This window comes from Bombus impatiens, unplaced genomic scaffold (assembly GCF_000188095.3).
Source record: "Bombus impatiens unplaced genomic scaffold, BIMP_2.2 scf_0640, whole genome shotgun sequence".
Classification (NCBI taxonomy): domain Eukaryota; kingdom Metazoa; phylum Arthropoda; class Insecta; order Hymenoptera; family Apidae; genus Bombus; species Bombus impatiens.
The window spans coordinates 287,696-314,209 of NT_177059.1; the positions used below are offsets into that span (position 1 = coordinate 287,696).

Here is a 26,514-nt window from a genome sequence, read left to right on the forward strand (position 1 = left end):
AGGAGGAGAGAAAGAAAGAGAGAGAGAGAGAGAGAGAGAGAGAGAGAGAGAGAGAGAGAGAGAGAGAGAGAGAGAGAGAGAGAGAGAGAGAGAGAGAGAGAGAGAGAGAGAGAGAGAGAGAGAGAGAGAGAGAGAGAGAGAGAGAGAGAGAGAGAGAGAGAGAGAGAGAGAGAGAGAGAGAGAGAGAGAGAGAGAGAGAGAGAGAGAGAGAGAGAGAGAGAGAGAGAGAGAGAGAGAGAGAGAGAGAGAGAGAGAGAGAGAGAGAGAGAGAGAGAGAGAGAGAGAGAGAGAGAGAGAGAGAGAGAGAGAGAGAGAGAGAGAGAGAGAGAGAGAGAGAGAGAGAGAGAGAGAGAGAGAGAGAGAGAGAGAGAGAGAGAGAGAGAGAGAGAGAGAGAGAGAGAGAGAGAGAGAGAGAGAGAGAGAGAGAGAGAGAGAGAGAGAGAGAGAAAGAGCAGAAGACTCGTAGAATTATATTGCCGTAGATAGGATGCAAGAGACCGCCGCATCTCGAGAATACCAATTTGATTTCGCCAGAAACGCCGGAAACGCAGCCGGAAGCTCGTAAAGTATACAAGCAACGTGGTCAACGAACCTTACGTCTTGCCGCTGCAGACTACCGGAAGTACTGTCCGTTACGAAAGGGTCGAGCCGGAGGCGAAGGTACTTAAGGAACGAACGATGACGCATCCCGAGTCCTTTTTCAGCCACTGATGTGGTCGTAAGAAGGATCATGCACGTTGCTCGACTTTTTGTCCCGACTCGAGCATTTTACTAGAATTCGCTAATGAATGCTGACCTTATTACCAACTTATACAAGGTTCCCTTTGTCTACCAAGTAATAGTTTGGTCGATTTTGGAATTCAGCAACTTTTGTGCTCGTTGGTTCGATTAGTTGTAATTTGAGAGTAATTAATACAGAGTTAGTTTAGTTCCGAACTTACAAGTTTGATTATTATTGGCAAATGTTACAACATCGAATTGCTTGCGCGAGAGCCTTTCGGAAGTCAGACTATAAATTAACTTTACTTTTTGTTAATTTCGTTACATGAAAAAAAGCCAATCGACGCTTATAATAGTACGAGGTGTCGAGAAACAAACGACTCGATTCCGCAAGTCCATTTATTGCACAGAAATGACACAAACAATAGCAAATTTTAAGGTATACGTTTGAACGAATAGAATCGCTCAAAATGGTCCCTGAACGGCTCATATTATAGCGATATAATGGATTTTGTAATACATAGGCTTTCGAGAATAGAAACTTTGTTTCGGAATAAATATATCTTCGTAATTGCGTAACGCTTGCTTTAGTGAATTTTTCATCGGCATATGTTTGAAACGAAATTGATATAAGAACGAATAGCTCGTCGAGTTCTTTACGTTAAACGGAAAATAAGCGTGCATGTATATTTCTGTTCGGCAACCAACCTCGGCCCCTGTTCCTCGAGAAACACGTACAACCGCAATTTCTCTCGAGCTTCGTTAACAAACGTTGAGTCGTAGTATTTGTCGAGGAGCAAATCACTCGAAATTTTTCATTTCCGTAACATTCGTATTTTTGGCTCGTAAGATGCGTGGCAAATAAATATCCTGAATTGAGTTTACCTAATTGAATCGCATCCGCCCTGGTTATGCGATCGTTCGTAAGTCTAAAAACAAATATCAAGTAATTTGGTTAAATTTCTCTCGCGTCTCGTCGTTCGTTTAAAGATAAAAATAAGAACGTCGGCGGCAAATGTTTGACCAAAAATCGTGTTACGCGTGTACGGGTCGTTAACTTTATTCGCTTTAAATATCTTGCTCTCTAGCCATAACAAAATCATTAGCGTTGCATCGTAGCCCCCTTTATGGGATAGAATTCTGCAAAATGAAAACAACCATTTAGTCAAACAATGTTCAAACGTTGATACGTCCAAGATCCTCATTACCTATCGAGTCGTCTATTAATCCGAGGGTGTTATACCCTGAGCTTCGTAAACGATAAATGTCAAATGTTCTCTCTATGTTCAGCTATAACGTTATGACATCATTCGTTACATACGGTGTACCTTAAGAACGGAAATTTCTATCTGTATAAATAACGCCGAAACGGCGCGAGCGGAGAATTTAGACGAATGATCCAAAGGAGCCATTCAAACCGGAACTTTTCGTCGCCTCCATTTTCCACCGAGAGTTCGATTTAAATGCTTCCTGAGTATACTTAAAACCACATTCGTAACGTTTCGCTGAAACTCGTTACACGGGATAGACAGAAGTAAGTCATTTACATTAGTGAAACAGAAAATCGGTTTCCACTTTAACGGGATTGATTTGCAGTTTGATGTTGGTCGAGCATTTTTAAATCGTTTCGTTTAACGCTACGAATTTAGATGTTTGCACGTTTTAAATACAAGAATTTGGTATATTCAATTTTTCCAGTCGGATTACATCTTAATTTATGTGCTTCGATGATCGATCTCCGTGTTTTTCTATTTATATGAACGTCTGTTTTCACATTCGGTTAGTAGTTACTTGGAAAGATTGAAATTCGAGAAACTATAGCGTTCTCTTTATAATAAATATATGTATACAGTTGCAATTGTCATTCGCAAAGTACTCTATATTTTCATTGAACAACGAAGTATCTATGCTCTACTACTTCCGTTCTTTTTTTTTCTTTTCTTTGGTATTTCGAACATCGCGTAATGTATGCCAGGTATGTAAATATGAAACCGGAACTTGTGTATAGAAAATATACGTTTATCGTATGAAAAATGATTAAAAATATTTTACTCGAAGTATTGCCCATCGCTAGCTATACATTTTTCCCACCTGTCTGGCAATTGGTGGATGCCACGCCAAAAAAACTGTCGCTCTTTTGAGGCAAACCAGTCATCGAGCCATTTTCGTATATTTTCGTAAGAAGCGAAGTGCTAGTCAGAAAGTGCGTGTCCCATCGATGCAAATAAATAGTAATCGGACGGAGCCAAGTCTGGTGAGTAAGCCGCGTGCGAAAGTATTTCCCAACTGAACGCTTCGATCGTTTCCTTGACCGGTTTTGCTGTATGCGATGGTGCATTATCACGAAGCAAAATTACTTTGTGTTGCCTTTTTTGATATTCTGGTCGTTTTTCACGCAAAGCTCGATTCAAATCGATCATTTGTTGTCGGTAGCGCTCGGTATTAACGGTTTCGCCAGGTTTTAACAGCTCATAATAGATCACACCCTTTTGATCCCACCAAACACAGAGTATTGTCTTACGTCCATAGCGATTTGGTCTTGTAGTCGATGTCGGTGATTCGCCTGGAGCTACCCATGATCTTTTACGCTTAGGATTCTCAAAATATATCCTTCGATATAGATCGCGACGTTGCGTCGCGTCGCGTGGTTTGTGTTTTAGAAACGCAGTCGCGCACGAGCGTCATGGCACCATTTAGCGTTGCGTGAAATGGTCGACTAAAATTGTGTCTTACGTTTCTTTCTTATCTACGTTAACATAATAATACAAACGCGATTAAACGTAATCGATTTCTATCGAAATTATTACATTTTTATGACCAATTTCAACGGAAGAATCAACGGAAACTTAAAAATGAAAAAACTCACGACTCAATTAGGAATGGGAGGAAGTTAGCCGGTCGAAGTGAACAAAGTATCGATTATGATTCGATAATTCTTTACGATCTGCCAATAGTAAGAATGGTACGTGTTTATGCCAGCAGAATTAACTGAATCGCGTTTAATTAAGGTACGTCTCCCAACAACGTCGATAACTCGATGACTCGACGGAAAATGTTTTCAAATTCCAATTATTGGATCTCGTTGAAGTTCTGTTTACGAGCACACGCTTAACATTATGTACTCGAATTCGTGTATAATCTGCGACTTCATAGACATATCCAACCCCCGTGATTGTAATTTCCCGTAAATGCTCTTAAACCACTTAATTTTTGGCTTTTCACTTTTCGAATAGCAGTTGTAACATAGAAACGTTATTGTATTATTTTAGACAGTTTGTTCTCTATTGCGATAACTAGCGTCTATGTTATTTAAGCTGCTTTCGAACGAATTAAACTTTGAACGAATTCTCGAAGAGAGGAGATATAAAATTTCAGAATTTTCTGCATAATTTTTTAATTCTACGCGAATGAGAGGTCGTAATCGAAATACTCGAATCGATGGTAAAACGAAAAAAATCGAAACGATCTCTCGGTAGATGGTTAAAAATAGTCAGATAGAAATTGCGCGCCTAAATATATTTTCTCGAGAAGACCAATTAATCGAACGTAGCAAAGCTTTTACGATTAATAATGATACCGAATTGCGATAGAATATATATAATTTAGCCACAGTGACCAATATACATAGTTACCGTGAAGATTTAGACCACTTAAAAGCACGATTAGAGAGCTGCGAACAATTTGTGGAAGATTACCGAACTAACTTTTTAACTTACGTATCGTCGCAGCACATGTAAAACGCGTTTGTTAATTTATACGCCAAACGACTTTTCAACGATAACTATTTCTTCTTCTACCGTGTCACGAACACAGAATTCGAATAAATTCGTATTCTAAATAAAAAGAAATCATCTTGTACAGATCGGTGTGATAAATCTCGCTAATTATATATTGTATTATTACGAAACATCTTTTTCAAACCGTTAAGTACCACGCTTTACAAGTACTTTAAGTACACTTATATAATGAGCGATTAAAAGGAAAGTTTCATTTATAATTCGACAAACTTTGATCCTGATGGTTAAAAAGGATACACATACATATATGTATAGGAACACGATGAAACTATTTATTAGATGACAGGTATCTGTGGATTTACAAAATATTGAAACGTGCAAAAATGTTCACGATACGCACAATGTACAAAAACATAGGCAGAAAATATGCAAAATAGAGCGCTCGTATTACCGATATTTGGAAAACGAGTCCAAAATTTAAATCTAATTTAATTCTTAGCCGTATTCGGCGTTGCCTAATTCTTCCTTCCACAAACGTATTTATCTTACGATATTGGAGCGCGCTGTTCGTACTTTTACGATACTTTTACAGTACAGAAGAGTCATTATATTTATAATAACATGCATATCGTAACCCACATATACGACGAGAACAAAAAAGGTAAAGAGAGCGCAGCATGGAACACGTTTACGACTGCGACTATAAAATAAGTTTTCATACTATGCAACGTTCTTCTGTATAAATTATCTATGTAAACCCTTCGCGTGGCCGGTATTTCCATGCGAAGTTTGAAAACTTTTTAGCTAATCGAATTGATCGTTTTGGAAAGAGCATCGTGTGCGTTTATAGGGTAAAAATGAAAGAGTCGGGGCAAGGGTGCCGATACGAGGGCCGAGGGAATTAAAAGAACGAAACGTACGGAGGAAGAAGGGAGAGCGCACGTATTGGCGAAAGGGCGTATACGAGGTTTCATTTCCGAGAAGGGCTGTAAAGATTGCTCGCGTGCAACCTTTTATATTATAGAGAGTTACATATTTCTCGCAAACTCGCCACTATATCGCTCCATAATAATAAGGCTAATGCCTTGCAAATTAAGTAGAGAAGCGAAAGGTCTTTTACGTGGCTTTACGTCCGTTTAAACCGCCGAAGCCCGATGTTCGTCGACGATGCACGATTAGTGCGATACGGCATCAAGGCGATGCTCGTTTAATTTTAGCCATACGGGATTCGTACATTACGATATACATAGATACGTAGATATATCCTATATGTGTCGAATTTGTAAATTTTATTGAATTCGTAAACGCGCAACGTTGTTCAGCTTCTCTAGCGTTAAATTAAATTTGTTCCTTATTAGAAATTCTTGCAGCGAGTATTTACCAGATATAGAGCTTCTAAGTTACAATCGTTAAACAGTGGTTTCGAATTTTATCGTATAATTTAAACGTTTAACGTGGAACTATTTTGTCGTGTCCAAATTAAATTTTCAATATGTTAAGAAATAAGTGAAAAAGTGGTGTTCAGCAACGGGTTAAAAGATCGTTTACTAAAAAAAGATTATAATAAAACGTTCGAACGTCATTCGACTAGTCAATTACGTATGAATATGTATTAATGAAGCGCAACTGATTCATCGTACACGAGCGACAAATCACTCCTGTAAAGAGATGGGAATAGGGTTTGCTCTACAGAACGAGATTCTCACGGCTTGTCAGACTTGATTAAGATATTGCGAATTACATCCGTATATCGCTGTGTAACGTTCGCGTGACATAATCGTCGTAATAGCTGTTCCGGATACGACTGATAAGTGCGTGATACACTCTCCTTTCGATAGAAATTCATACGCGTGTAGAAGACGATCGACGAGAACGAATAGACGATCGTTCATTTTCCCGCTAAATCTCAACTTGCTGTATATCAAGTGTACCAGCTACCTTGGATCATTACGTATAATATTAGTTATTTGTTTTGTCACTTTGTGATACAATCGATTCTATACACTACGGTTTGGTTTTTCTATGAAAAAAAGTCACTGTTGAGAATTTTATTCTTTCATTTTAACCTTTCACTGCTTGCAATGTCACTCTCGGATTTCACTGTTTTACTTTAAAAATATTACGCTTTTTGATATAAAAAGATAAATAAATAAATAAAAGCGATACAAGTACGAGTAAATTTTTGAAACAGAGTTCGCTGTGTGATAAATATTTCTCGGATAAAGATTTATTTGGGTATAATATTGTTTTGTATTTTTTCCGTAGTAATGATAGCGAATAAATCGATAACGGAAATGAAAGCAATTTGTCACGATGAAATTGATCTAGCGTCGTGTCACTCGTAAAAATTGTCATAATACGATATCACGGTGAGAAAAGAATTATTAGCGAAAACCAGAGAAAAGAATATACTCTTCGCGTTTTGATAGAAATTGATAAAAGTGGAAAAAATTAAAGGATCGTGTGTTACTTACCGACCACTTGCAGGTAACCAGTTTGACTTTTCATTGGATCCGTATTAATCTGACACATGTACCATCCCCTGTCAGATTCTTTTACCTCTCGTATGTGGAGAAACCACGTGCGATGATCGCTGTGAGAAACGGCTATTCGATGGTTTTTCGTGATAACGTGACTAGCTATCGTTAATATCGTTTGGGTATCTACCCGCAACCATGCTACCTGTAACAAATTGAAAGTTTTCGCTACAGTATCCAACAGGATAATCGTATTTCTAATTTTCAATTTAACATCGCAAACAAGCTGTATAACAGATGTGTTTTACGCCATATTACCCAACTTTGTTCGCAATAAAAATATAGATACGCAGGTATATAGTTCTTTAACCACACAATGCTACGAAAATGTTGAAACGCTTGTGACGTAAAAAGGTATTTCGGATATTTGCGCGTCTATCCGAAATTTCAAGCAACAACGATGCACGAAAATATAACACGAAAAACAATAAATATAACTATCTAATTTTGTGAAATGCCACGCGATACGATAAATGTAACCAGGTATTTAATTCCGATCTCCAACAAAAATTGATAAATTAAACGAGACATTTCAATTAAATTTTGACATTTTTACGTAATTACTTTTCGCTAAACTGCGAATGTTCGTAATTGATGGAATATTTAATTGTACAAAAGTGTACGCGCAAAATGTACAGAATTTCAATAACAAAGTTCGAGATTCGATTATATAATAATGTTTCGAGAGCGAAATAAATCTCTATTTAGGTGCATCTCTCTTAGGTTTCTCTAGGTGTATTTAGAAAAAATATAAATTTAGATAAACATCGATACGATACATTAAAAATTCCATTGTATTTTTTACCAACACCGTTATATCTATAAACTATAGATCCATAGATAACGTCACAGCTACTTCAAAATTATAGGTAAATATTTCTACACCTGCACTCTAATCTAATCTAATAATCGAATCTAATACGTCGAGAATCCTATGTTATATCTTTTCCGTCGCTAATATATCGCTTTCATTAGCGGTAATTTGAGAAGAACGTGATTCTAGAACGTGTCCCTGGATACGTTTTCGGTCGAAGGAGCTTCCGGTAGACTCGCGGTCTAGTCAGGCGAAAAAAATTGCAGCACCAAAGAAAAGTAAATATTCTGCTTGTTGGCTGCACTTTGGCGCTGGTCGGCAAAGAAACGGCGAAAAAGAAGAGAGGGGCGGGGAATGGGAACGCTAAAAAGGCTACGCGCGAGCGCATGCAGCTGCAAAAGCGTAACCGTTGGCTCGCAGTAAATCAACCTGTTAAGAAAATGTGATCTGTTCGTAAAAAAGCGCAAGATACGGGAAGACCATTCACAACGGGGACCGACACCCCGTTGAAGTTATATTCCGGCTGCGAAGGGTTGAATCGTCCGTACGCGTACCTGTATTTTCGATTCACCCCTTTGTGCTACGATTACCAACATGCGATCACGCTTATTTCCACGCTTATGTGCACACGAGCTTTACTATTGGCTCGGGCAATATTTTCGTTTACGGCGCGTTCATTCGCCTTCAAAGGCGAAGGATAATGGAATTGCTGTTTCGTCGGGTAAACATTTATCCGGCGGGATATCTCTTGGTCCTGTAATTTTTACAGCGACGTGCCTCTGACTTTGCCTATGGCACGCAACTGCCACGCTTGCCAACTCTTTCTGTTTTCCTCCGGAAATATCGCGGCTTTCTTACCTCCGGAGTAATGTTTGTTCGCGAATGAGCCGTTTCTATGGTAATTTTGCGAATATCAAATAGTCACAATTTTTTAGAAGCGGCTTAGTACTCGTTAGAGTACTGTATATTCCGTGTCACGCGAGTACTTACAATCATTTAAGTATAATTTTTACAAATCCTGTTAAGTAAATATAATTATCGTTGATCGACAGATAAACAAAGAATCGAAATAAACGATAACGTCGCACGTAAACTATTTTTTGGCTAAAACTTCGCACTACACGTTTATTGGGAATTTTACATATCGTTTCGATATATTTTGTAGCAAATGCCTATGAAAATACGTAGAATATAAAGAAAGACGTTAAACGGTAATCTGCAGCGTATATGTTCCTTGCCTTGCATTTGTAAGGTTTACAACGATCGAAATTAGAATACTTTTTAAATGAATTACCTTCAGACTCAAATACGTAATACGCACGAGCGGAAAGTTGGCTAACGAAACAGTCAACGAGAGACGTACTGTATTTGTTCCTGTTCCGAGATCTATAGATTCAGACGATCGGCGGACGATTCTGTTATACATACTATAAACCAAATAGATCCGAATTTAGCAAATTTTCGAACCTCGGTGATCAAGTACTCGCTTTAATACTTTTTTTTATGAAAAAAAAAAAAAAGAAACGCATCGATCGATATTAGTATACAAACATTAGTATATAAACATAGATCGTTTTTAAATTAAGCTGCATGTATATCTCTTCGCGTACATCTCGTACACGGCTTAATTTAAAGAAAGAAGAAAAATAGAGGTCACCTTTAAACGTTTCCACTGCCATAGTAACCGCATAATACCATAATACCGTACGATGCACTACTCGAAACCGCTCAATTTTGCCTCATAAAATTTTCCACCATCTATCATTTTGAAGCTATGGTTTGGCCCAGTTGTGAGAAACGCTGTATATTCGACTGCATTGAAAGGGAATTATTTATTTTAAATTTCTGCTGAATAATGGAATGCTGAATTCATTATCTGGACAATTATTGCTCTTAGTCGGACATTAATTGCAGCAATTGAATGGAACATCCGTAAATGGTCAATAAAGAAAGGTATCGTTCTTCGATAAAACAGTATTAGCCCTCGTGTATCGACAAAGAGTCTGCAGACACTATTGGTCTTTAACTGAAACGTTCTGTTCCATCCGTTTCATTCAGTGGACACAGTATCGTTCAATTATCATTTCTGCTAGTACTTAACAAAATCGTTCAACACGATCATTGTTAATCGAACGTTCTCATCGTTTATTGTACGTTAATTGCTAAATAATTTTCATGCGAAATTAATTTTTATCGTGCGAATTATTACAAAAAGCCATAAAAAATTTTGCGATCCATTTAATAAATTTTCCATTTATTAGGATTTAGCGAATAAATATCTTGACTTTAAAAAATTTTTAATTATATGGATATATGAAACAGGTTACGCTTATCGATAACATTTATCCTGAAACGACATCTAATTACACAACGAATTAATAAAAAGTGGGTGATATTCATGTTGGAACGCAAGTAACTTTATTAAAAAGAATCGATAGTTTCAAATTAGCTTCGAATAAATCGCTAATAACGTCTAATAATAATAAGATTTTTAATAAATGAAACATTTCCTTTTAGCATTGGATAAATGTGCGAGATTCGCAACGGTAATCTTAAACGCGACGAATGATACTAAACGTTCAAAGAGACTATTTCGTGTCGAATATTGCGCGAATACTTTATCCCGAATATCTTTAAATACGTGTTGAAAGTTTCATCGATCGAACGAAGCAAACAAGGCGAACAAAGCAAATCGATTTTAATTTTTCATTTCATTTGTTTATATCCGTCGAAGAGCAAATTTTATTTCTATAACCGAAGTTTATATAATAGTTCGCTAATTCTTCGTGCCGACTAGAATTTCTCGTTCGTATAATAGGAGTTTGCGTTCAGATAAGTAGATTCAATTGGCAGAAGCGCAGTTATCAAGCATTAATTAGAATTTCCTAATAAATAGAGATTAGATAAATGGAATTCTATCGTATCTCTGATGCTTTTGCTCGGTATGTTCGTTTATTATGATTCTACGTGAAGTACTTGAAATATTCATTTACGAAATTATCGTTTAAGAATTACTTTTTATTAAACCTATTGGAAATAAAACCTATTTAAAACCTTAAAAAATTGTTACGTATCTTCAAAGATAAGCCGAATATAAGGATCACCGAACGATGCAAATCGTTTCTCACGCAAACGTTAATGCCAATTTCTTCTTAAAAGCGTTACATATATATGCCATCCTCTCTACCGTATCTTAAATAATACATCTCCACCCGTTGTGTCGACATTTTGTGCTTCTACATGAAATATTTAACGGTTCGATACAGGGCTCCTATTTCGTTCGAATTGTACATTTACTTGATAACGCTTGTAATAACACGTGTCATTCGCTTAATTCGTTTCTTGACTCGTCGATGTAAAATTGAAATATCGATGTATTCGAAGTGTCGTTTCATTTTGAGAATGAATTTGTCGTTGATTCGCTATTCGTAAAACCTGTCATTCTCGATATATACGTAAAATTTTTATAGTAACAAGCATTAAAGGTTCAAGATATCCGATAGTTGTCGCGCATATGGCGAAAATCTGTTTTGCGCGATAGCATACCTGGACGAACAGCTATTAAACTAGCGAAACAAACATTCGGTTTCTCGTCGCTCGACTTCAACAGTGTGTGCGTTATTTGCAGGGGCGAAGCCCGCGTCGGAAAGAGGCTGCATCAAGTGGCGAGCATTAAAAATAACAATGACGCATAGTTGTAGACGGTGGAGGACGGTGGAGGACGGTTGTCTCCGTAAATTACAGAAATTCGCAAGAGAAGCCGTAAATACTTGGTTATCATACTTGGCGGAAGCATGCAGGGGTATTATACCTACATTCGCGTACATCGTGGCCAGAGATGGCGCCAAGCGTGGATATGGCTTCACCGTTTCCATTCATCGGCCTGGATATCAAATGCAATAGTTCATGCCGCGCTTCCGACTAGGTGGTCGACCAGTCCTCGACCTCTACCTCCTAATCCAGCCACCCACCGTTTCACACCGGTCTCTGGCAGATTTACAGGCGGAGAGGTTTGATATCTGCATCCGAGAGTCCTGGACTAGTTCCACCTGTCCTGGATCTCTGTATACTTTCCGTCAACTTGCGCTTCCGTGAGGGCACCTTTCGAGATGAATCAGCCTCCACTAATCGGACGGATCTTTCGCTCCGTGTTTTCGCTTCTACAACGTGGCGTGGTACGTTTGACGAACGATGTCCTGTTCGACCTTGTCGAAGCGCGATATCTCGACGCGTAAATAAACAAACGATTAACGATACAGTACAACGTTTTGAGTACAACAAACAGTTTTGAGATTACTCGTTCGAGGACAGGTTGTAACACCGAGTTATTTAATATTTCTTACTATTACTAGAAACGTACAGGTGCCGCTGGTGAAATTAATGCTAACTTTTATCGAATTTATGTGATAATATTCTCTCGTCCATATGTTTATGATACCGCTTTAATCCCAGTTCTCTATTATAGTTCTAGCAATAGCAGCGGTTTCGATAATACGCTTCCACCAGTGTTCGATTCGCTTATTATACGAATTTTCATACAAGTAAATATATTTTAAGGTAAACGCTGCTCGAAGTTAATTTTACAATCGTACAACGTACGTACGACGAAGAAGAAAGAATAAAAAGAGAAAATTCTCTGTCAGAACATAGTTGGGACATACAGGACAAGTTTCTGAACTTTCGTGACGTTTACAACTTTAAGAGAATGACGTACCTTCGTTACCAGATTATAACTTAGACATTGTCTAAAATCTGTTTTAATATAGATATTCAATACGCGTAGATGCCATGGTTGCATAAATTCGATTTTGCACTTAATTAATCCTTGAGAGAAACATTAATCCTTAACCTATAGAGATTCGTATTTTTAATATCGTCACGGACAATTGCGATCCTTCAAATTCCTTCATATTCTATTTATCGAATCACCGTGTCGTAAAAGTTAATCGAACTGTATGATTTGCGGAGTTTATTTGTTTACCATAGAAGACACACAAATACCGAAGCTTATAATATTCTCGATTACATCGTGGCAGTGAAATAAGAATTCTGTTCACGAATGATCTCACGGATTTTTCGTAATTTTCGTTTACATCGTTACATTTGTAAAATAATTAAATATAAAATAATGTTCTCTATAATATAATACGATACGTAACATCTGTCAAGCATTGGGAAATAAATATCGTTAACACTCGACCATTTCTTGGCTTATTACACCGATGAAATATTGGGGCAATGCGTGCTTGTTATACCCCGGGACAGCCTCCATACAGGTTCGCAATGTAAGATACCAGGTAGAATAAAATTTGTTATAGATTCGTGGTAAACGTAGCGAATAACGAGCGCTGTAATACAATGTCAATGATCGACTGTGTAGGCACTAAAATTAACCGAGATGCGCCGTTCGTTCGTATCGAAGATCTTTAATTCTGCCAGTTATATCGTTTAACATTTCAACTACTCATTTCCACGGGACACAGAAGCGTGTCGTAGCCGACGACTTCCACTCCGCGAGTCTTTCGAGCTTTCTCGGCGTCCGGAACACAGATCACGAGACATTCGCCTCAATTTCCACTTCTCAATTTCCGTTTCTCGTTCGAACTTCTTGACGGGTCACTTGGCCGTCGATAGATAAGTAACAGCGGTGGAAGACAAGGGCCAACTTCGATCGACGGCCAGATCACAGTTTCGAATTTCTGCGCCTTCGTGATTATGCCCTTTCCCTTAACCCTCCAACATCATCAAACTAGCTTCGACTAGTAAGACTAATTTTTTGAAAACGTGGCCGACTAGTTTTAGAACTGTGGCTTCGATCGCTTCAACGCGAGTCGTATCTTTTGTTCGAAGGGAATTCGACAAATTCGTGTACCAGGGAATGAAAAATATAAAATATAGATCGAGAATGTGACGTACGTTACCGTGAAGTACCGAAATTCGTACGTTACCGTGAGCAACCTTAAAGGCACCTCGAGTTTTCGCGTGGAATCACCCCCTTTCCGCTTGTACCATCAGTTACCAACCGCCCTGTACACTGCGTCTCGTTACTTCTCGTAAGGATTCGAACCCTCTACGACTACTTTGGTAAATGAAAAACGATACTTCCAATAACTAATTGTTTCGTTGTAAAACAGTAAAACAAAGTTGATAAAATAATTTCAATCTCGAAGCAACTTTAGAGCTGAGGTGGAATGGTGTGATAGGCACTGAAGTACACTAGGTGATATTTAACCAATAACGTTTATTAAACAAATAACAACAACTGACAATTTGCGATTAACATCGGCTGATTGTTAACGTCGATACGCAATAGCGTCGTTCGGTTGATTTCTCGGTAAAAACGTGGCCGTTTCTTTCGTCTTTCTCGTCGCGCGGTTCGTGGTCGAATGTGCTTATTTTTTCGACCGAACTGATTCTTTTTCCGTTGCCCATCGGTATCTCCCCTGGCGTGCGTTCGTTATAAGTGCCCTCGTGGCTGGCGCCTGCATGCCCTTCAGAGAAATTCGGCTGGAGGAGCGTGAGGATACCGATGACAGATTGAGTGCGTCGTGTCGCGTTTTGTATCGCGGAGCCGTTAGAAAGTTCCATAGTCCTTGTCGCCACAGAGCTATTATTATCGTACAGTGAACTAGAAAATTATTCGCAAATTCAGGATTTTACAAAAGGTATCGTTCCAGCAAAAAGGTTCGATAGAACAGCCTTTTCGCTTTGTAACTTCAGCATAGTTTTAGTGTAATTCGTTGCTTCGTAAGTACAAATCATCGTTTCCTTTATGATATCTATGCAGGTTTCCTTTACGATTCGGTTTGTTCGGAATCTTAATTATCTCTTTCTAAATAACAAGTATTAAAAAGTCCTTTGTGTCGTTTTGTTACTTAAACAATTTCTAATATATCTTTGAAAATAATTCTGCGCAAATAATTTTGTAACTCAATGTACATATATCGCGCTGCATATCGCTATATACTGTCATAGTCATTATTCTTATCGCGTCGTAATTTTCGCTGTACGACGATTTGTTCCTTTCGTATTCTCGAGTAACGTTTCGAGTGCGAGCTATTCGTTTACATGTCCGTTCGATATGAGTAAGAAAATCGAGTTGACGTTTAAGAATGAAACGTCCTGTGCATCGAAACAGCAGTTTGAGTGGCAGAAACGAATTTTGAATCGAAGCTTTCATCAGACTAGTAAACGTTTCACTTCGTTCCGTCTGTATTGAAATAAAGTTAGCAAAACCCTAACCGCCGAGCGAGCTGTCCCAGCCTTCCCGCCCTCAACTTTTCCAGGGTCGATTCGCGTTCACGGGAACCACTCTTAAGTTGTTCGATAACTATACCGAGCTACTTTGAAACTTGCCGCTGCCGTAACTTCATTAACGACAGGTAAATGCTTCGTATTGCTTGGTTACATTTTCAAATATTAAAAGGAAAACGGAGGGAAAAAGGGGAAGAAAATATGAAATTTCTCTTCCTTAGATCCTGCGGAGATTAAAATACGTGTTTTTAATCTGTACGGTTTCTATCGGTTGAACTGACTTTAGTTCGTGGAATCGATAATGATCAAAATAACGCTGATGATAGAATAAGATTTCTGCCGACAAGGGAAAGGCGAAGAAGGAAGTATCCGTTCTAACCTAAGTGTAATTTCGCGTACTCTGAAAACTATACGTTGTAATTTAAACGTTGCTTCGGAAAGAATCGATTTTCCATGAAATTTACAGTTTCTAGAATTATTTCGTATTTCACGCGTTGATATGTTATAATGTCGATATGTTCGCTATGTCTGTGATAAACGTAGTATCTCTTACGTTACGCACGATCAGTTCGATCGCATAAACAGAATCACTAGAGATCGTAAAACACGAATGAAAATTTGGAGAGCAGTAAAAGGAAGAGTGGTGGCATTCGAAATGTTTGTCGTGCAATTAATCAGAATGGATAATACGCGAGATCCACTGTAACTTGTCATAATGACGAGCATATTAAGTTAATTATGGTCTTCAAAGTAATCTACGGCTGGCAGAGCATTAACCACGATCCCGGGGGAATCTCCCGAAATGTCAGTACGAAATGTCATACAAGTGTGGCGTTGGTAATCCTCGTCACCGCTTATCCTTTGCCTCTTCAACAAACCCCGAGTCAAAGGTTCCTTTACGTATTCCCGTTCCAGTTATGCACAAAACGATGAAGATCAAATAGAGACGATTCATGATCCGAACGCACGACATTTACGTTGCGCGAATCGCCGTCGAAATCGTAAGGCATTTAGAATATAAGCTGATTAAACGTATATTATAAAATTGTGATCGCTAAGTAGGTCGCCGAATAAAAGCAGCGAAATTTAACGTTTTATCGATGAATTTCGTTAGATCGATGAATTTATTAAAACGTGGTTACAGAATTTATATCTTATTTCTATCTTTATATCGTAATTATCATAGCTGTCGTAATTTTACTACCGTTAAATTCGTCTAGGTTCGATAACTATTCGGGAATTGGAAAAATTACCGATAAAATGTACGGCTTCGTTAGAATCTCTATTTAGATTCGCCATCTGCTGGTAGATTCGGCACCAAAGTTTCCTTCGCATTCTCTCGCTCCAATTGTACACGAAGGAATAGAGATCGAACTTGGTCCGTTATATAAATACTAGCATACTGAAACGTAGAATTCTAGAGGACTACGTTTCAAACAAATTTATTATTCGCGGCTGAAGATCTCCGTACCAAATGATGAACGAACGTTTACTTTGAAATTCATTTCTCGGGACGTGGTTCAAATCAAATATATTTTATGCGTGCAGCACGCTAGATATTCCAACGTACGTGGTACACAATGAATGAAGGTAATTCTTCTCCGAAAGCTAAATAAAAGAGGCAGAGAGGCAAAAATTTTCTGCGCGAACCGTTGTCTCGAAGAAGATCAATTTTTAAGATTTATAGAAGACGCCGTATTCTATCTTTAACTTTGCAGACTGTTTTTAAGCTAAGTGTACGATAGAATATCGAGTACGATAGCAACGATATTGGTTTATAAACTCTCGTCAATTTTAGCATAAGCCTTTTCGAATCTTCTCGAACTGTTTGGTAAAATTAAAAGAAAGGAAAAAAGGAAGAATAAAGAAAATTACAAAATTTACGTAGAAGCATATTTACCGTATAAAAATTTACCTTACGCTTAAACAGATGTAGATATATTTAAAATATATTCAAAAAGAACGTATAAGCAAAAACTCTTTTATTATTACCGTCTTACTATGCGTTATTATGCATAAAACAATGTACCTATATCGAGCAAAGTAATTTTTCTTCCCTCGAGAAATTCGCGTTTTACTTTAAAAAAATTTCCCGTTGGTTTGCTCTTTGTTCGGAAATCTGTTAAAACATATCTTTTACGGTGTTTCTGTATTTAATTCGATCCGTAGTTGCGAATACTTTATTTTTAACACAAGATACATTTCCTGGTCTTTGCGATTGTCGGTAATCACATTTACGATCGATGATGAAACGTTCCCAGGAATGCACACTAAAAATCCAAGTAAGTAAGAAAGTGATTCAAGTGCATCGTACGAGCCAATATTCTGTCCAGTTTGTACCGTCTTATGTGCGGTAATGTGCACGTCTTGGATCTACGGCTTAACTGCTACACGTAGAAGGAAAGTCGTAAAAAATGTTATCTCGGTAAACGAGATAGTAAAGCACTACCGTCGTGTATTTAATGTTTTTGTTATTTTACATCATCTTTATGTCCCCTCTCCCCTTAACTTTACGTCGCGTAATTGCTTCTTTTCTTTGAATAGAAAGAACAGAGAGCAAGTAATTTTCGATCGAACCGAACGAAATGACGAAACGGTCACCAGGCTCCAACACACGACGAGACAATAAGCAAGCTGCTTCGAGTTTTGTATTAAATTTATTATCACTTTAGTGTACCATTTTTTATCATTATTATTTATCGTTATTCCCGATAACAGATTGTAATTTAACAGCATATGACATTAGAAATAAAAATTTTGTCCTATAAAAATGAAACGTAGGGCCTGATAGTTTTTGCGATCATCGTACGCCACTTTTGTACCTTAGAAGTCGACGAGCTATGACTTCTATTACGAAAGTATGCATTCTGGACGAGCAAGAAATACGAAGTTGCTTTAGGACACGGCCATAGATCACGGTTTGTTTGTTGTGGTGTGGCGTCGATCGGTTTTGTCGCTGTACATGCAGCTAGGCCGTAGCTTGTACAACGAAGAACCAGTACAAAAGACAGGGTTAAATCGCAAAGATTGATAAAATTGTGAGTATACTATTATTACTGGTATTAGATCGACGAGAGAGATATAGTTGAAGCGGGTTCGTCTTGATCAAATTAATAATCTTCCGTCGCGATGCGCGTACAGGTATGTGTCTGTAGGCATTGGCGTTTTACACCGTATTCGTTAAGTGGTCGCAACGATATAATATTATTTTATCTCTTTATTTGGTATTAAACTGCATCCTTGTTCAGAAGAAAAATTTGCCCCATTCTGGAGAGTTTAATTAACTCGCTTTTATTTCATGTAATAAAATACGCAGACAAGTACATATACTTCTCTTGATGAGATTATCATATTAGAGTTATTTTTCAGCCTCCTAGTGTACAAATTTTACATCAGGTTGCTTATTTAGTTCGTATTTACTACGTACCGCTAAATATCTGTGCCAAAGTAGAAATGTCCGAAATTAACCGTTCGTACCGTTTACGTTATTTACTATTATTCGTATGTAAGCACGTATATACATATATCAGTGTAACGACATTTACGTATTTTAATTTTACTAAATTTTTCTAAATTCTATATTTTACGTAATTGCTTAGCTTTATATGCATTTTCATACAGTGCTCCGTCCCAAGGAACAAAAACGCCAGGTTTTCCGTAGGTAGCTTTATAACGCTCGCGTTTGTAACGCACTAGAGGATGCTAGCTGCGAGTCGCGGCATTTTACCATTAAGGACGGCATTTTACTCATCGCCTGTAACAATGTCCTTTTTATTTCCTTTATTCATCGCGTTTTCGATAAATTTATCGCGAACAAGTTACTCCGGGTTAACTCGGACGAGAACAAAGTGCAGTATAATTGCCTAACACATGGCAAACGCCTTCAGTGGATAGAAACTTGTTACGTACACGAAACATCGTGAAATCTTATCGGTACCGTAACGAGACACGATCGTCTTGATTATACTGGCAAAGTTTGAAACGAATCTGAAAATATATATTATACAAATTATAAAATATTCATCGGAAGCGTACACTTGGCAAGATCGCCAAATCATTTCAACGGACGATTATTTATTACTTATTGTCACTGACCATCGATCGTTCGCAGACACGCGTCGCAGACAGTGCGCATTTGTCTTTCGTGGAAAATCTGTAGACAACGCGAGACAAAATCCGATTCCACACTCCGCGGATGAAAACCTAATCCTGCACTGACGGACAATTGTCCGTAGACGTATATCCGCAGTTAATGGAAAGACATCCAAGGATGGAAAATAAGAGACAACGTCTGGGGATATATGTTGGAAGAACGTAGCGATCGGACAACACACGCAGTTCGATTTAATCTTTAATCGTTTTTACGCTGACAGATTCCTTTTGCTGTGATTTTCTCTTCTTTTGCCGACCTTTCTTTCCTTTCGGCAACGATTCTCGCGTTTCTTTTCATTTTTGGGTCAATTTTTTCTAATAAAATTTCAAAATCACTTTTCACCATCCTTACAAAATTCCTAAATCCTCTTCCAGATTTATCTTAAGACTGTCTTCTAGATTTATTTCTCGTGGCATCACGGCGCACTTCCACCAGTATATACTAGACTAAACGACATTGTTTTCAGATAACCTGCGTACATTGTCCATCGACTGTCGGCGTACAACAATATACGTAGACTGTCTACTGACAATGTCCGTCGACGTGGACGAGGCTCGAGGCTTTAGGTTACGGTTATACTCGATGCGTATTATCTTGGAAATTACAGCCGCACCATTGTAACGCGTATAGGTAAAAGTTGTTCGGAGTGTTAGCGACGATATGTTCAAGGTTATTGAAATCGTCGAAGTGTTCTCCACTATCTGTATAATTATTGCCGAACAAATAATTACTGCTGACGAATAGCGTACTAAAATATAAGAATAACGAGTTCGTGCAACCGATATCATATATCATATCGTATTATATCATACCTTAGTACGCAGCCATAGAATGACTGTTAAGTATTTAATCTTGTTACGGGTTTTCGTTGCAAATAAATAACGTAAAAATAACTTGTACGGTCTCATACATTTTACGCGGCGATGCGCACACGCATCTTCATCTCCTAAAAACTCAAGGTAAAAAGAAAAGTAAGAAGGAAAGAACGAATTAAATAATCAAACGGAAGACGATAAAGATTTCTCGGAACGTTGTCCTATTATTGCCACGCCGTTTTTAATACAAATATTGTTATTATGATGTAAATTAATATGATGTAAAACGAATGATATTGTCATTAGCATAGCAGAAAGAAAGTGAAACTATTCGATCTTTTACCTACTTTATACGCTTCTTTCTTTATTCGCTTTCGATAAACACCTGTTTGATAAATATTCGCGTTATTCCGCTTATAGACGCCATTCTAGAAAGGATAAGGATCAGCTGATTTCTCCGCTAATGTTCGATCTAAATGCATATTTGTCCCACGAGACTCGAAACAAAATTCCATTGTATTCGTAATTACCGCTACTACAGAATACTACAGAATATATCCTTTTTCTGTATTTCTACGATAACTACGGTTTGGCGAACCACGCTGTACGACGACGAACGAACAAAGCGAAACGATTTTCGTCGTTTCTTCCTCTTCCCTTAATTTGCCTTTTTGCGAAAAGGGAGTAAAAAGGCAGAAAAGGGGTAGAAATTGAACGATAGAAGGAAAGCAACGATTTAGCTGGTAGATTCGAAGTTTTAAACGTTTTAAATTTATACGTGGTATTTTTATTCGACGTACTACGTAGAACTATTTCAGGATCATTTTCCTTGTCGCTTAAACACTTTACATTTTTTAAATAATTATCTAAAAATCTAATTGCTCTAGAAGCGATTTTTATTACGATGTCGTACGAATCATACGTACTTGCACAACAGCGATCCCCTAATTGTTCCGAGCAATGTGTACGCTATACTTTTTGTTGGGTAAAATTGCTCAGGACGTTCTTCTTTGTCTTTATAGCAGCTGCGCTCTGGAAAAGTTCGTCGCACATTGACTCGTTAGTTCCCTCTTCCTTCTTTCTTCTCTTTTTTCTTCTTTCTTATCGTCGTTTAATCGAAAGAAAGATTATAAATAATTTCTGTAAAAGTCGTTTTCAACGCTAGATTTGTCCCGATCCAGTTAACTACCGGTTACTCGAATACTTTCAAAAATTTCTATTCCTATGGGACGCGATCGCTTCGCAAAAACGCAGAATGCGAGATTTCCCAAGTTTCCATCAATTATTACACGAGTTTTAATTACACTAAGTGAATCGTGACACTGAGGTTCCAAGTATCTTTCGCTCGATATTCGCCAGGACGACTTTTACAGCGACGGGTAAAGGCGATATTCTGCGAGTATTAGACGTTTCAAATATTTACTTTTCTGGCCGCCGGTGGAGCGTGTCACGATTACGGTATTAATCTTCCGTTTATCGCGTGGCACGTCAAAGCGTTCAACGAATTCTCGGTAATTTTTTTGTTTCGCCTGGCTGCGCCTCAATCGCTTGGAAATTAGCGAGTTGAATTACGCGTTCACGAGGCGAACCTCTCGACGTTACGTAAAACTCGCGTTAGTCCGATGGAGCTTACTCGTCCCAAAGAAACTCGTTGCGGAAAACTTTCGAGTTCGTTAGCAACCGACTAGCCGGCATCCCGGTTACGTTCTAGCAGTTTGCATAGTTTATGTCTTAACATCCCGTTAACGACCATATTATTGATACATTTTTTCTCATTTCTCGATGAAATAGTTTAAAACGCAAGAAAGTTTCGACCTCACTGTTGATGCTCGTACTTCTGAGAATCCATGTTTCACGTTGAAGTAAAAATTTGCACAATTCTACGCCAACTATAGATACTCGTTCGGTTTTCTCGGAGAATGAATCTCGCGAAGAAAGACAGATACATGTACCACCAGTTGATTATACAGAATGACACATTGAGACATTCTATTAAGATCTATTTGCAAGTGTTCTTCCTTTTATAAGAAATAACAAACTTGCTACTCGATCGAATAATATATTCAAAAGATAATAATTATTCAGTCTGCCCTAGTAGATTATACAGAAATAGTTAATCGATCCGAAATACACGGTAGATCCAATAATATTGAAGTAGTAACGATAAGTAAACTGTACGACAAATACAAAGTGAAGGAACATTTTTCCTTATATAATCGACGAGATCTTTATTAGGATATTGAACGTATAAATTGTTTATACGTAGAGATCTAATCTAAGATCTTTACTTCGTTTTTCTTCGAATGTTTCATATTTACATACGAACGGAGATAGAAATAGAAAGTGTTCTGGTGATCGGCGTCACGCTTGATCCGTTAATTGTCTTTCAAACCGGGTGAAAAATTTAAGTTAATCTTCGGCTCGACGGGACCTTTCTGCCGTTTTTACCGTAACCGAATCGATTTTGCAAAAGGGAAATTGTTTCAAAGCGATCTCGAATCAACGAGCTCCGAGAGTGGAGACGCGTTGGATAACAAGCAGTGTTTTCTTCGATGCTTCGGGTACGTGTATGTATTATGGCGGAGTAAGTACCGGTATTGCCAGACCAAGGAGACTTTGTTCCTACTGCGAGGTATAACGGGCAAGCGGTTGGTCATAGGTTCTGCCAGGGTTTACGTTTCTGCCAGAGAGGTATCGTCGTGCTTTGAATTTTAATTGCCAAGCGTAGGGCTGTCTGTGGATCCGCACGTTCGGCGAACAGAGAGCGTTAACTACGATCTTGCTTAATTCAGGAACGTTCAGCGATTCTATTCCGTAGAAGTTGGTTCCTTGGTCGTCGTTTGCTTATCGTTTGCTAATCGTTCGCCGTTCCAAGTTGTTTCGTCCCGAGACTTTCCAACGGATTCCGTTCGCTCCAACGATGCTTTCTTCCGATCATGACTATCAAGCGGATAGAAGCAATTTTTCGTTATTCTCTCTCTTCGGAACCCTCTCAAGTACAGATTTTTCTAATTTATGTTTTTAACATTTACTTATATTTATCTGTATTTATTCGTAGGGTATCCATTATCTATTCGGCATATTTAGCTATGATACTTTTTAAGTTATTTCAGTTGGTTTTGCGTGATTTTTGGCAGCGATTAATACAAAGATAAATAACCTATGGACGAGTATTCGACGATTATTGGATTCATGGTAGTTATCTGTAACTCGTTTTAAAGTTTTATCCTATTTACATTTATTGTTATATGCGACGTAAATGATGAAACTGAAACGATCTACACGAAACGCTTGACCGTTATCGCAATACATCGGAGGATTTAGAGATTAAACAAGAATTTAGTTGATTTACCGCTATTTATCGTTTCCATTATTTTATTTTTCTAATAAAGTCTAAAGAGCGAGTGTTTTTTTATGTTTTTAATTGTTTCTCGTGTAACCTGCTTTAACCTGGATTAACCTTGAAGAAATTTTACCATTAAAACGACGTTTGAACTGGTGGAAAATTTATAGTTGTGGTCAATGGAAATATATCGAGCGAAACGATTAAAAATCAGTCTAATGGGAGAATCGATATTTATAACCGTAATCTAACGGTAAAAAGGTGATGTATCACTTTGTAAGTGTCATAGTTATTTTTATCTGATATTTTGGTTACGAATAGAGCGGAAAGAAAATAAGTTGAAAAGCTTTCGTAAAATAATCGAGGCTATATTTAAAAGTTGTGCGTGCGTTTGCGATCGAAAGGAATTTGATATTTAAGATACTTCGCTTGAAATTCAACCAACTCGATAGCGACAATTTCGCGAAAACGAACGTTTCAGTAGGGAATAAATTTTCAATTATTGAAAATTAAATTTTCAATTTAAATTCCCAAATACAATTGGCTTGTTTTTCTATTTTTATTCGGTCGAATCACTACCGCGTATGCGGTCAAATTGTCAGAAGGAGTCACGTTTCCTTTTACAATTGTGCGTAACGTTTGTGCAACGGTGGTAGTGTGCGGATTTTTTTTCGATGTTTGGTTAATTCGATTGTAATCGATTGAGAACTAGATTTGTACCGTAGATTCTATCGTCGGTTTACGACGCATCAGATTGCCCCAAATCAATCCCTATTTGCAAACATCGTCTTCGTTCTAGCTCACCCCGAAGGCCATTCGATTCATTGGTTTTCGGGCCACGGATTAATCATGGCTCTCTGTAAGCAGTGATGCATCTGTTAATCCGAGACCCTCTCACTCAATTCAATCATTTCTCTAGCTCGATCTATCGTGCCGTTATATAATGACACTCCTCCGCCTCTGCTGGATTAAACGCACAAACTGTTAAACCGGATAACCGTTTAAAATAGTTTCCGGTCAACTTGAACGCATATTTCCCGATTTCGATTATAGCGTCCGTATTTGATGGAAACGGCGCACTAACGAAATAACCGACTTTCATTTTAATTGCGTTTTCGATTTTCATTTAACAGTCGTTGTATTTCTGAGTTATCCTGCCTCTGTGTACATATTTATACACCTATCGTATTCTTTTCTCTGATTTTCCGTATATCAAACGTTTGAAAATAACGGGTGTATAAGTAGGAGAATATCAGATTCAATTTCATCGAATTTTTAGTCATGTACCGATCGAGATAAAAATTTCGCAAGCCTGTAATCGTTAACCACCTATTTTCTAAGAGAAGCACAGCTGCAAACTCTGTTGTCGAAAGAAGACCTTGTTGTGCGAAGGCGAATTAGTGAGTTTCCGGAATGACGAAAACAATAACAAACAGAGCAACTCTTAGCGTACGAGAGTACACGTCACACGATGTTTGATCGCGTACGATGAAGCAAACACGCCAATTATCGTATTTCGTACATTTTATTTCCCCACGTAATAAACATTTTCAGTAGAAAATGGTATGGAAACGATTTATCGAGTGAAATGCTTTTTCGATTTGACAAAAAAGTAATCGAATTGTAAAGTTTTCATTGTCGACGGATGATATTTCCGCTGTCATTATATAGTAGTATAAAGAATTGGGAAAAATATGATTTTCGTTGATTTTCGTTGATTTCCGACGTTGGTTTTTCTGTCACTTGGTGGCTGAAACGAAGTGAATTTAATACGAATATAAATACGAAATAGTCGAAGAAGAAAATAAGCGATGGATAGATTCAAAGATATAGATATAAATCTTTACTTGATATTAGTTAATATTAGTTACTTGTAGTGTTCAAAACATATATTTAATAATAATGTCAAATGCAAAGACAGTTTCGGTATGCGACTGATCGACGACCTATGGAATTTTGAAATTGTTCTTCTACAAAAGACGGGAAAGGAGACTTATCGTGCGTTTCTTACCTAGATAGTCGTTAAATCTGTAGGTATACGTATTAGGTTTTGATTTGGTATTCGTTAGTTTAAATTTCTACAATTCAAAAGGAAAGCAAAAATAAACTGTTGGAAGGAACAGTTCGATAAATACATTTATACGCTATGCAAATGTTATTGGAGCGGAATCTCTGACGACATTTACCATGTTAAATGTTTCGAAATTGAAAATGTCGGATTACGATTGAACGTGTGCCGATATTTTCCAATTTTCACACGGACGCGACTTTAAACGGACATAGTTTTTAAATTTCAGATAAAAATAGAGAATGAAATCGTGCTTGCTTGCGAACGTACACCTACAAGGAAACAAGATGCGTTAAAGTTTATTTGGACACAACAGCTTCTTCTGCTTTTTGATTTACAGAATTCACATTTATTTGAGACAATTACGACGTTCGAATTTTCTAAATCCGACGTAGTATCAAATAACTTATTCGGATGCAAAAACGAATAACACCGAAATCGATTTCCGGATCGTTCTTCGATATATTTCGAATAATTTGAAGACTATTTGGAGAAGGACGATTACACAGCCTGCTACGAGGTTCCGTATCGTACACCGTGTTTCGTCGATAAATTACTGCTTATGAGCGAACCATTCGGGAACCTAGTGTTAGAGAAAAAGAGTAGTTTGGTCTGTATGCATCGAAGCTCTTTCGTTAGATGAAATAAAAATTTTTTCCATTTCAAACGCATGAATTGCGCTCGAACCACTGTGTGAATGCATTTTCACGTGATTGGGGAGAAAAATGTAGGTAGAATCCAATCTGAAACGTATTCTGCTGCATCGAAGAGTGAAAAGTTAAAAAATCACGCACCATTGACACCGAGAACATTTAAAAGCAATTATTTCTCGAATAGAGAAATTACGATAAAATAATTTGTAAAAAATGACACCCCGTCACACGAATATGTATATCGTCGTTCTCCAAATAGCGAGTCACCAAAGAGTCGAAATATTATAATTTCAGTTGAAATACTTTCGATACCGTTGATTCTGTCGGCAAACGTTCCAGTCGAATAAAAGTTGAATGGCTCGAGGGCGGGGAGGAGGGGCTGGAGTCATATTTCGATGTTGTTAGTTTTTCTGTAAGGGA

At 37.8% G+C, this 26,514-nt stretch overlaps 1 protein-coding gene across 2 annotated transcripts in view; it reads right to left on the bottom strand.

Annotated features, from left to right (window-relative positions):
- The window catches only part of LOC100749846 (lachesin-like), a 259,868-nt gene that overhangs the window by 47,385 nt on the left and 185,969 nt on the right, over positions 1 to 26,514 (bottom strand). For both annotated transcript variants that reach the window (XM_012389385.3, XM_003491911.4), the window contains exon 3: positions 6,932 to 7,139. In XM_012389385.3, the coding sequence (XP_012244808.1) occupies positions 6,932 to 7,139 (208 nt within the window). The remainder of the gene's footprint in view (positions 1 to 6,931; positions 7,140 to 26,514) is intronic.